This window comes from Pongo abelii, chromosome 1 (genome assembly GCF_028885655.2).
Source record: "Pongo abelii isolate AG06213 chromosome 1, NHGRI_mPonAbe1-v2.0_pri, whole genome shotgun sequence".
Taxonomy (NCBI): domain Eukaryota; kingdom Metazoa; phylum Chordata; class Mammalia; order Primates; family Hominidae; genus Pongo; species Pongo abelii.
The window spans coordinates 117,808,147-117,821,208 of record NC_071985.2 but is presented as its reverse complement, the minus strand read 5'-3'; the positions used below and the strand labels follow the sequence as shown (position 1 = coordinate 117,821,208).

The window sequence follows — 13,062 nt, the reverse complement described above, 5'->3', positions numbered from 1 at the left end:
AGGCATCAAGATTTTAAAAAAGTATTTAGTCAATAGGTATTTATTAAGTCATATAAGATTGTGGAGGATACAATGATGAATAAAATGTCACCCTTTCTCTTTAAGAACTTATGACTTAATAAAAAATAGTAATTTCTCACATAACTTAAGCAAAATAGTATGTCATATATGTTGTTAGTGGGACAAGGTGCTATCAGAGTTTGCAGGATCACTTCTGCTTTGGATAAAGAGAAGGCTTCCGAGAGAATATAGCATTGATTTTGGTCTTAAAAGATGAATTATGAGTTCAGTAGGTAACAATGAATGGAAAACATTACTTGAAGTGACAATATGAACAAAGGATACAGTCTCAAAGTAACACTGGAAAACCAAATGATACTTGTTTTGTTAACTGTTATATAGAGATTGTTGGGAGAATAATTAAAGTAAGGCTTAAAAAGTAGTATGGACCTATACAAGTTGAAAAGCCCATTTTTTTGCTTTACATATAACTAAATAAATTTTATGCTGATAGATAAAGGTCTTAAATAGTAGTTTAAATTTTATTTTTGTTTAAACAAAATAATTGATATAAACAACATTATTTCTTTAGAATAACAAAAAGCAAGAAGAAAGGATGTTGAAACAAATAGAAAATCTGGAAGAAACAGAAACCCAATTAAGGCAAGACTAACAAATTGGCCTTTTTTTGTCTGGCAAAAGATTTTGATATTTCTTTTCTATTAACTTGTTATCATTAATTTAAATTGGACTGCTGTTGAATATTTTATAAAGTAAAAATTAGACATAAATCACTGTTGTGGAATCCTGCTTAAAAATAAAATTATAATAATGTCTACTTTATACTTAGTGTTAAAAGTTAGTGAGATTAGACATAAATTTTAAAGCATCATAAACCTTCTAATTCTTTAATATTTAAGAAAATATATTAATCACATTTCATAAAATATAGAAATCTTAAAAATAACTTCTAATCATATGAACTGTTATAATACTGGAGTATTTATACCCACTCTCTCCATATATTTTTTTACATTTAAAAAAATTATCTTTATTTAGGTTTCTGATTCAGCACATGTGTCAAAGACTAATCAACATAAAGGAGTAAATAAGACATTAATTGAAAGTCTTACATCTCTCTAAACTCTGGCCAAGAATGTCAAGATTGCCACTATTACCAGAACTCCAACCTAGTCAAGTTGTAGACAAGCTATCATGAACAACATACAGTGTGCACAGATATGCAGAGGCAAAAGGCATGCTAGCACCTGGCTCTCCTCTTTTCCTTGTTGACATCTTTCTGTTGGACAGTCCACTTTTGCTTTCCAGGCTAAGTTCCAAATCAAGTCCAAAGAAGGCTGAGGGTCAACCTGACCAGATACTCTTCTGGAGGAATGCATTCTTAAACTATTGTGCCTGCAACTTCGTTTTTCCCAGGATGAAGTTCAGACCGAGATGTACAATACAGTCTAGATGACGGTTCAGACTAAGTCAAGAACTAAAGTTGAGCAGTAACCCGAGTTAAGGCATGAATGCAGACACAGACATGCACACACACAGCACCCATGCTATCAAGACACAGGATTTTTTCAGTTGCCTCACAAGAGGCAACCTGGGCTTGGCAGTTAATCAGAACTGCTGAGCATTCCAGAAAATGCCCCCCACGACTTTATGCTAACAGCTGTGCGTATGTTTTAATCAAAAAATTAAAGAAAGAAGAAAAAAAACTAAAAAAAAAAACCCTAAAAAACAAAGAAAAAAACAAACAAAAAATCACCAAAAATCTAGAAACCCCTTAATCTCTTACAATGGCTCTCGAGCATGGAACTTATGGAGCAGCATCAATGGCTGGCTCTTTAACAATTTGGAAATAAAAGGTTGTTTTACTATGTATTTCTTTGGTAGTCATCACTACAAAGTTTTCAGTGTTGGTTACCTATAAGACAAATACTAGACAGAAGATCAAGTTACACAGAAATATTTCTTCTGTACTGGTAAGATACAAATATTGAGCTCTCAAAGCACAAGTTACTATGCTTTTTCTTGCCTTATTGGGCATTCTCTAAAAGCAAGGCTTTGTGCAGGAAAAGTTCATGTCTACCTAACAAAGGGTGATACATGTTCTATTTTCCTACAAGTGAACAATTAACACAAATTCACATTATCAATTATTTCTGGTTGAATCCATTAGAAGCCAATTACAAAGGGACAGCAGCACTTGGTGTGAAAGCCACTTTCTGGTCACACATTCATTCCATGGTTGCTAGTCAGTAGCTCAGGAGCTCAGAATTTAAAACTCCTTTCAGTCAAATAAGGAGTAAGTTCAATTAAAGACTTCCACTATCTGCCAAATTTCTAGAATTCTGTCTAGAGTGCTAGCATGCTTGATGAGAGAAAGCAGTTCAGAGCCCAAAGAAGTGTCAGGTATTAGGTAAGTTAATTTGGTTTTGTATAAAAGGCATGGTAATCTGGCAACAGAGTACTTATCCTATTAGCAGCACAGTGGTAACCAAGGGTCTCTGCAAGACAGGAAAATGAAGCTGCTGAAGCCCCTGTTGCTCCCACCTGCCTGCAGGAAGGCTACTGATTTTACAAAGGCCTTCTGGGAGCCAATCCATGGCTCACCTGGGAGAGTGGGTAATAGAATGGCGGGAACCATGTTCAGCCCCCATGAGAAGTGCCGGACTGAGGGAAGTCAGCTTCCCATAGGTGTACCCACTCTATATTTTAAAGAATGTATTTGGTCATTGCTTATAATCATACATATATAATTTTATATGTGGTTTTTCCTTTTAATGTTATTTTTAGCATTATTAATGTTTTTATGTGTTTTCACAGTCATCTATTTTAATGCCCATCTACCAGTCATTTAAGTGGATGTAATGACATTATTTTAGTCATTTTTACTTTTGGATATTTATGTTTTTTAGTTTTTCATTTTCATAAATAATACTAGTAAACATGTTGGCACATAAATACTTTTTCCTTATTTTGAATTAGATCATAGTAATAATGATTTCTGTGTCTTGATGGTTAGTTTCCAATAGGTTGTATCATTGTAAACCATGCAATACAACAAATATTATATGAAAATGCTGGTCCTAAAATGTTTTAATTGATATTGGGTATTATTAATTTATTGATAATTTAAAAGATAAGGATAAGTCATTTTTGATATGATTTGTGATTTTTATTTTTTGGATAAGCTTTGGAAGCTTTCAAGTTTGATTTTGGAATTTCTTCTTTTTAAAATTGTCTGCTTATACCTGTTGCCCTCTAATCTTTTGAGGGTTTTTTTTTTTTATTGATTTGCTTAAGCTTCTAAAAATATATTAATCTTTTACCTGGTTTATTTATAGCAGATATTTTCCCTAACCTGTTGTTTTCCTTTAACTTCAGAGAACTTTTTATTATATGAAAGGTTTCAATTTTTTATTAAACTTGATTGTCTTTTGTGATTTTACCATTGCTTCTTTTAAGGTTTCTTTTTAATTTCCAATTTTTAATTTTTGTGGGTGCGTAGTAGGTATATATACGTATGGGGTATATAAGACATTTTGATACAGGCATACAATGTATAATAATCATATCAGAGTAAATGGGGTATGCATCACTTTAAGCATTTATCCTTTGTGTTACGAATAACCCAATTATACTTTTACTTTTTAAAAAAAGTACATGTAAATTATTATTGATTATAATCACCTTGTGCTATTAAATACTAGATGTGATTCACTTTCTATTTTTGTACTCATTAACCATCTCCATTTCCCTCTATCACCACTACTCTTCCTAGCCCCTGGAAACCCTCTTTCTACTCTCTATCTTAATGAGTTCAATTGTTGTAATTTTAGCTCCTTCAAATAAGTGAACATGCGAAGTTTGTCTGTCTGTACCTGTCTTATTTCAGTTAACCTAATGACCTCCAGTTCCATCTATGCTGTTGCAAATGACAAGATCTCATTCTTTATTATGGCTGAATAGTACTCCGTGGTGTATATGCATCACATTTTTGTTATCCATTCACCTGCTGATGGACACTTACGTAGCTTCCAAATATTGGCCATTGTGAACAGTGCTTCAATTAACAGAGTGCAAATGTCTCTTAGATATACTGATTTCCTTTGTTTTGGGTGTATACACAGGAGTGGGATTGCTGGGTGATACGGTAGCTCCATTTTTGAGGAACCTCCAAGCCATTCTCCATAGTGGTTGTACGAATTTACATTCCCACCAGCAGTGTATGAGGGTTTCCTTTTCTCCGCATCCTTGCCAGTATTTGTTATTGCCTGACTTTTGGGTAAAAGCCATTTTAACTGGGGTAAGATGATATCTCATTGTAGTTTTGATTTGCATTTCTCTGACGATCAATGATGTTGAGCACCTTTTCATATACCCGTTTGCCATTGGTATGTCTTCTTTTGAAAAATGCCTATTTAGATCTTTTGCCCATTTTTTCCCGTAGGATTATTAGATTTGTTCCCATAGAGTTTTTTGAGCCCTTTATATATTGTGTGTATTAATCCCTTGTCAGATGGATAGTTTACAAATATTTTCTCCCATGCTGTGGGTTGTGTCCTCCCTTTGTTGATTTTTTTTTTTTTTTTTTGCTGTGCAGAAGCTTTTTAACTTGATGTGATCTGACTTACCTATTTTTGCTTCAGTTGTCTGTACTTGTGGGATATTACTCAAGAAATCTTTGCCCAGTCCAATGTCCTGGAGAGTTTCCTTGATGGTTTCTTTTAGTAATTTCATAGCTTGAGATCTTGGATTTAAGTCGTTGATCCATTTTGATTTGATTTTTATATGTGGCAAGAGATAGGGGTCTAGTTTCATTCTTCTGCATATGGATATATGGATATCCAGTTTTCCCAGCACTGTGTATTGAGACTATCCTTTCCCTAATGTGTGATCTTGGCACCTTTGTCAAAAATGAGTTCATTGCAGATGTGTGGATTTATTTCTGAGTTCTCTGTTCTGTTTCATTGGTCTATATTTTTGTTTTTATGCTAGTGCCATGCTGTTTTGGGTACTATAGCTAGGTAGCAGATTTTGAAATCAGGTAATGTGATTCCTCTAGTTTTGTTCTTTTTGCCCAGAATATCTTGGGCTATTCTGGGTCTTTTGTGGTTCTATATAAATTTTAGGATTGTTTCTTCTATTTCTGTGAAGAATGTCATTGGTATTTTGATAGAGATTGCATTGAATCTGTAGATTGCTTTGGGTAGTACAGATATTTTAACAATATTGATTGTTCCAGTCCATGAACATGGAATGTCTTTCCTTTTTTTGTGTGTCCTCTTAAATTTCATTAATCAGTGTTTTATAGTTTGCATTTAAAGATTTTTCACTTTTTTGGTTGGGTTAATTTCTGGATGTTTAATTTTATTTATAGCTATTGTAAATGGGAGTACTTTCTTGATTTATTTTTCAGATTGTTTGCTGTTGGCATATAGAAATGCTACTGATTCTTTTATCCTGAAACTTTCCTGAATTTGCTTATTAGTTCTAATAGTTTTTTGGTGAGATTATTAGGCTTTTCCAAGTATAAGAAATATACATCTGCAAGCAAGGATAATTTGACTTGTTTTCCAATTTGAATGCCCTGTATTTCTTCCTTTTGTCTAATTCCTGTAGCTAGGACCTTCAGTACTATGTTGAATAACAGTGGTGAAAGTGGGCATCCTTGCTGTGTTCCAGGTCTAAGAGGAAAAGCCTTCAGTGTTTCCCCATTCAGTATGATACTTACTGTGGGTCAGTCATATATGCTTTTATTATGTTGAGCTATGTTCCTTCCGTACCCAGTTTTTTGAGGGTTTTTATCAGGAACAGATGTTGAATTTTATCAAATGCTTTTCAGCATCAATTGAAATGATCATATGGTTTTTGTCCTATAGCATGTTGATATAATGTATCACATTGATTTATTTGTATATGTTGAATTATCCTTACATTTGTGGGATAAATCTCACTTGGTTATGATTAATGATCTTTTTAATGTATTGTTGAATTTGGTTTGCTAGTATGTTGAAGATTTTTGCATCAATGTTCATCAGGGATATTGGCCTTTAGTTTCCTTTTTTTATGTGTCTTTATTTGGCTTTGGTATCAGGGTAATACTTGCCTCACAGAATGAGTTTAGCTGTATTCCCTCCTCCTTTATTTTTTGGAGTAGTTTGTGTAGGATTGATATTAATTCTTCTTTAAATGTTTTGAAAAATTCAGCAGTGAAGCCATCAGGTCCTGGGTTTTTCTTTGCTGGAAGACTTTTTATTATAGCTTTGATCTCATTACTTGTTTTTGGTCTGTTCAGGTTTTAGATTTCTTCATGGTTCAATTTTGGTAGGTTGTATGTGTCTAGGTATTTATCCATTTCTTCTAGGTTTTCCAATTTATTGATGTGTAGTTGCTTAGAGTAGCCTCTTATGATCCTTTGAATTTCTGTGATATTGGTTATAATGTCTCCTTTTTCATCTCCTTTTTTTAAATTTATTTTGGTCTTCTCTCTTTTTTTCGTAGTTCGTCTTCCTAAAGTTTTGTCAATTTTATCTTTTCAAAAAACCAACTTTTTGTTTTGTTGATGTTTTGTATTGTTTTCTTTAATTTCATTTATTTTTGCTTTGATCTTTATTATTTCTTCTATTCTACTAATTTGGGTTTGGTTTGCTCTGCTTTTTCTAGTTTTTTAAGATGCATCGTTAGATTATTTGACTTTTTAAAACTTTTTTGATGTAGGCACTTATAAACACACCTCTTAATACTCCTTTTGCTGTGTCCCATAGGTTTTGGTATGTTGTCTTTCTATTATCCTTTGTTTCAAGACATTTTTCAGTTTTCTTCTTAATCTCTTTATTGACCCACTAACCACTCAGGAGCATATTTTTAAATTTTCATGTACTTTTACAGTTTTCAACATTCTTCTTGTTATTAACTTTCAGTTCAATTTCATTGTAGTCAGAGTAGGTACTTGATATGATTTCAGTTTTTTAAATGTTTTAAGACTTGTTTTGTGGCTTAACATATGGTCTGTCCTTGAGAATGTTCCATGTGCTTAGGAGAAGGATGTTTATTCTGCAATTGTTGGATGAAATGTTCTGTAAATATATATTAGGTTCATTTGGTCTAAAGTGCAGATTGCTTGATGTTTCTTTGGATGATCAAAGTCTGGGTGATCTGTCCAGTGCTGAAAGTGGGGTGTTTAAGTTACCAGCTATTATTTTACTGGAACCTATCTCTCTTTAGCTCTAATAATATTTGTTTTATATATCTGTGTGCTCCAGTGTTGGGTACATATATCTTTATAATTGTTATATTCTCTAGCTGAATTCATCCCTTTATCATTATAGAATGACCTTTTTTGTCTCTTTTTATAGTTTTTGTATTGAAATCCATAATGTCTGGCATAAGTATAGCTATTTCTGCTCTTTTTTAGTTTCCATTTGCATGGAGTTTCTTTTACCATTCCTATATTTTCAGTCTATGTGTATCTTTACAGGTGAAGAGGTGTTTCTTGTTAGGCAACTGCCCGTTGGGTCTTGTTTTTCTATCCATTCAGTTGCTCTATGTCTTTTGATTGAAGAGTTTAGTCCATTTACATTCAATGTTATTATTGATAAGTAAGGACTTACTCTAGCCATATCGTTATTTGTTTTCTGGTTGTTTTGTGGTCTCTTCTTTCTTCTTTCTTTCCTTCATGTTTTCCTTTTAGTGAAGACAATTTTCTTTGGTGGTATATTTTAATTTCTTACTTTTTCATTTTTGTTTATTTGTTGTATTTTTTTTATTTGAAGTTACCATTAGGCTTGCAAATAATGTCTTATAACCCATTATTTTAAACTGATGACAAGTTAACTGATTGCATAAGCAAATAAACAAAGAGAAAACTAATAAAAACTCTATACTTTAACTTTGTTTCCCTGATTTTAAACTTTTTGTTGTTTTTATTTGTATTTTATTATTGTGTTTATGTCTGGAAAAATTGTTATTATTTTTCATCAGTTCATCTTTTTGTCTTCCTACTTAAGATACGAGGCCAGGTATGGTGGCTCACTCCTGTAATCCCAGCACTTTGGGAGGCCAAGGCGGGCAGATCACTGAGGTCAGGAGTTTGAGACCAGCCAGGCCAACATGCTGAAACGCTGTCTCTACTAAAAATACAAAAATTAGCCAGGCGTGGTGGCGGGTGCCTGTAATCCCAGCTACTGGGGAGGCTGAGGCAGGAGAATTGCTTGAATCTGGGAGGTGAAGTTTGCAGTGAGTGACAAGAGTGAGACTCTGTCTCAAAAAAAAAAAAAAAAAAATATGAGTAGTTACATTCCACAATTACAGTTTTATAATGTTCTATGTATTTACTGTTACCAGTGAGTTGTGTATCTTCAGATGATTTCTTATTGCTCATTAACATTCTTTTCTTTCAGATGGAAGAACTCTCTTTACCATTTTTTGTAGGACAGGTCTGGTGTTAATGAAATTTCTTAGCTTATGTTTGTCTGAGAAAGTCTTTATTTCTCCTTCATGTTTGAAGGATATTTTCACTGGATATACTATTCTAGGGTAAAAGTTTTTTCCTTCAGCACTTTAAATATGTCATGACCCTCTCTGGGCCTGTAAGGTTTCCATTGAAAAGTCTGCTGCCAGACATACTATATGTTATTTATTTCTTTTCTCTTGCTGCTTTTAGGATTCTTTCTTTATCCTTGACCTTTGTGAGTTTGATTTTTAAGTGCCTTAAGGCAGCCTTCTTTGGTTTAAATATACTTGGTGTTCTAATAACCTTCTTGTCCTTGAATATTTAGATCTTTCTCTAGGTTGGGAAGTTCTCTGTTATTATCCCCTTGAATCAACTTTCTACCCTTATCTCTGTCTCTACTTCCTCTTTAAGGCCAATGACCCTTAGATTTGCCCTTTTGAGGTTGTTTTCTAGATCTTATAGGCATGTCTACCAGGCATTCTTGTATTGCTATAAAGAAATAGCTGAGACTGGGTAATTTCTAAAGAAAAGAGGTTAATTGGCTCATAGTTCCTTAGGCCATACAGAAAGCATGGTGATGGCATCTGCTCAGCTTCTTGGAAGGCCTTAGGGAACTTTTACTCATGGTAGAAAGCAAAGGAGGCACTTCACATGGCAAAAGCAGGAGCAAGAGTGGTGGGGAGGACACACTTTTAAACATCCAAATGTTGCAAGAGTTCGCTATTGCAGACATCACCAAGCCATGAGGGATCCTCTCCCATGACCCAAACACCTCCCACCAGGCCCCACCTCCAATATTGGCGATTACATTTCAATATGAAATTTGGGTGAGAGCAAATATCCAAACTGTATCATTGCACTTCCCCGCACCCAAATCTCATGTACTTTTCACATTCCTAAATACAATCATGCCTTCCAAATAGTCCCCCAGAGTCTAACTCATTCCACCATTAACTCAAAAGTCCAAAAGCCAAAATCTCATCTGAGACAAGGCAAGTCCCCTCCACCTGTAAAATCAAAACAAGTTAATTACTTCCAAGATACAATGGATAAATTCTCCCATTCCAAAATGGAGAAATCAGCCAGAAGAATTTAGTTTATGTTCCATGCAAATCTAAAACCCAGCAGGGCAGTCATTAAATCTTAAAGCTCCAAAATAATCTCCTTTGACTCTATATGCCACATCCAGGGAACACTGCTGTAAAGGGTGGACTCCTAAGGCCTTGGGCAGCTCTGCCCCTTTTGCTTTGTATTTTGATATTTAGTTTCTCTTTTTTAAAACTATAAAAACATTTTAAGCCATCAATTTACTTCTGAACACAATGATGAATTTATGATACAGTGTTTGATATGTAGTGTTTCCATGTTCATTATTTTCTAAACAACTTGTTTTTATATTTTAAGTTTCTGTTTAATCCATTAGTAGCTTAGATGAATTCCACATATTTGGGGGCTCTTGTTTGTACTTATATTCTGAAGTATTCAGTTTTGGTTTTTTACATTTGGTTAGAGAATGTGGTCTTTAAGACTTCCTTATTTCGAGTTATTTGAGATCTTTAGGCCTAATAATTTTTAGTATAATGTCACTCTTCCATTTTCTTTTAGAAATGAACTGGAATATGTGAGAGAAGAGCTAAAACAGAAAAGAGATGAAGTTAAATGTAAATTGGACAAGAGTGAAGAAAATGTATGTTATATTTAATAATGGATTGTATCACAAAATTTCAAATCATAAAAGCAACACCATATGTCTAAACTAAAATAAAGGGAAGTATACTGTTGTATAAATAATAGTGATCTAGAGACTGTCATCAGCCATCAACCTTAAATATCTAGGAAAAGTTGGATTATTTTACTATTAATCTATTATCTATATCTAGAAGAAATAGTGGCATAATTCTGATTTTCTTTTAACATGTGTTCAATATTTAATGTAGACTTAACATTTTTTAGGCTAAATAAAAGGCTCATACTTCAGTAATATAAAATATATGGATGACAAATTGTTTAATAAGTTTGTGTCATGCTTTGGTGAATATGATATCAAATTAAGATAATAAGGTTTTTAGGGAAGAGTGTCATGAAAATGGAATAGTACAAGATATGTGACATGATTATGGTATATATTATACAGAGTGGAAGAAAATTATGCCAAAGTGGAAGATTGATCTAGATTTTGAGGTCTTTGATTGTGTTTTTTCGTTCATTCAACAAATATTATTGACCATCTGCTATGTGCCAGGCAGTGTTCTGGGTGTTACGTTTGGATTTCATTTATTTGGTAGAGAGTAGTGATCTAATTAAAGTTTTTTATTGAGGAGGTGACACCTTTTAATATTTGAGAATGGAATGGGGAGAGATAAAAGGCATTGGAATCAGTTGGAAAGCTATTAAAAGTCATCTTGAAAGTTCTAAAAAAATCTTGGAGAGGACTCTGGCCTAGTTCAGTTCATACTTATTCCTGAGTCAATCACTGTGGCTAGGTGATAGAGTAACCTGGCTAAGCCTGAGCTGCATGTCGACTCATAGAGATAGAGTTAGCCCCCGTCAAATTACATGAACAGAGCAGGGCTACTGTGGATTTTATAGTAGAGGAATTCTTGCAGGAAAGGGTGCTGGCCAGACCAAAACATAGGTTCTCTATTATTAGAGTCTATAGAAAGGACATCTAATCCAAACTTGAGCTAGGGCGTGCTTCCTGAAAGAAGTCACATTCAATGTGAAGCCTTAGATTAATAGGAATTAGTGGAGGACAGGTGGTGGACACAAGTATAGCAGGGAGGATAATATTCTAAGTTAAAAAAACATAAACATTATATGGGTAAGCCTGAAAGTATCAGAGCATGGCATATTTAAGTAACTACAAAAAATTCATTGTGACTAAAAGATGGAGTTTAAGGTAGTGGTGGTAGAGGGCAGAGTGAGGAAAGATGAGGGTAGGGAGAGGTAAGCATGGAGAAATGAAGGTGGGGAAAAATGAGAGTGGATCATTTAAGGCCACCTAAGCTACATTTAGGAGTTTGAGGTCATTGAAGAATTTTGACATGAGGATTGTTAAAATTATATTTACACTTTTGAGAGCTGTAAAACTATTGGAATAGTTCAAGGAGATGAGATAAGGTACCATTTTAAAGGGCTTACAATAGACCAAGTGCATTCTAGGTTCTTTCTATGTATTATCTTACTTAACTAGAAGTCATTTGCTCTTATTTTATAAATTGGGAAATCAGACCTCCAAAGGATAAAAACCTTCAAAAGGTTACATGACTAAGAAGTAGTAGAGGTGGTCTTCTACATTCTTTAAGTTATACCACATTTTTCTCCCTGAAAAGCTATTTTTCTTTTAGTTCATATTTATTAGTTAAATTCAACCTGAAAAAAATGAACTTAATATGCTAAATACTTGGTATGTAATTCACTACTTTAAAATTTGTATCAGAGGCCACTGCAGATCATTAAGCCTGTTGTTTGTTAATGGAGAAAAACATGAACTTAATTTTTAATGTAAAATAAAATCCTCCATTAAGAATTTAAAACATAATTTATTTTGCCAATATAGAAAATATTAGTGATGATTTAAGGAAAAAAATGAAATGCATGACAAATTTTTAGCATATTTCAGTTTTCCATATTTGGATTTCAACTTACCTGTTAAAACAGTTTCCCAGAAAGAATCCAGCTTGTAAATATTTCCCAGATATTTTGTGTGACCTTGAATTTCATTACACTTTTCTTCCCCCAATCTGCTACCTTAGTTCAGACATTTTTTATTTTATATATATTTTATCTATCTGAGCCTTAGTTTCCTCATCTCTCAAATGGAGATAATACCTATCCTTTCTATCTCATTGGATCGTTGCAAAGTTCAGAGTTAATAAATGTTTGTGAAAGCTATATTTAAGGGATTATAAATGTTTATATACAAGACAATTTAAAAAATTTGAGATAAACTGGGAAAGCTGATAAAACATTGCAAAGATAAGAATGATGAATGTTGACATATAAGCAATAACATGAAAATGATTTTTTTAACTGAGAGAAATTATATATATTTATGGTATACAAAGTGATGTTTTGATATATGTATACATTGTGAAATGATTAAATCATGCTAGTTAACATATTAATCACTTCACATACAAAGATAATTTTTTTTTAAAAAAAGAGATACTGAGGCTGAGCATAGTGGCTCACACCTGTAATCCCAGCACTTTGGGAGGCCGGGGTGAGAGGATCACTTGAACCCAGGAGTTGGAAGTTGCAGTGAGCTATGATTGCATTTGTATTTAGATGATCTTTATTGAAATTTGTGATTTTAGTATAATTTTTATATTAATGGAATTACCATGATTTTGAAGTGACCTTTATCAGTACTTTATGCAATATTTTTATTAGTCTGAAATTGCCTGTTTTGACTGGTATACTGAATAAAATAGCTATAATTTCTCACAATTTTTTAGTGTAACAATTTAAGGAAACAAGTTGAAAATAAAAACAAGTATATTGAAGAACTTCAGCAGGAGGTATGTATTTTTATAAATATTCTCAAAATCAAACTGATATTTTCACCACAGTTTTAGAGGATAATGCTT

At 33.2% G+C, this 13,062-nt stretch overlaps 1 protein-coding gene across 5 annotated transcripts in view; it reads left to right on the top strand.

Moving 5' to 3' along the window:
* SYCP1 (synaptonemal complex protein 1) overlaps positions 1-13,062 on the top strand; it is a 146,761-nt gene that overhangs the window by 58,615 nt on the left and 75,084 nt on the right. For 3 of the 5 annotated variants that reach the window (XR_008512809.1, XM_002810393.3, XM_054529173.1), the window contains exons 20-22: positions 593-663; positions 10,076-10,157; positions 12,931-12,993. Coding sequence is in view for 4 of the 5 variants with exons in the window: in XM_002810393.3 (XP_002810439.1) it covers positions 593-663; positions 10,076-10,157; positions 12,931-12,993 (216 nt within the window). In the remaining variant the exon portion in view is untranslated. The remainder of the gene's footprint in view (positions 1-592; positions 664-10,075; positions 10,158-12,930; positions 12,994-13,062) is intronic. The other 2 variants (XM_054529179.1, XM_054529188.1) reach the window with 1 other exon arrangement.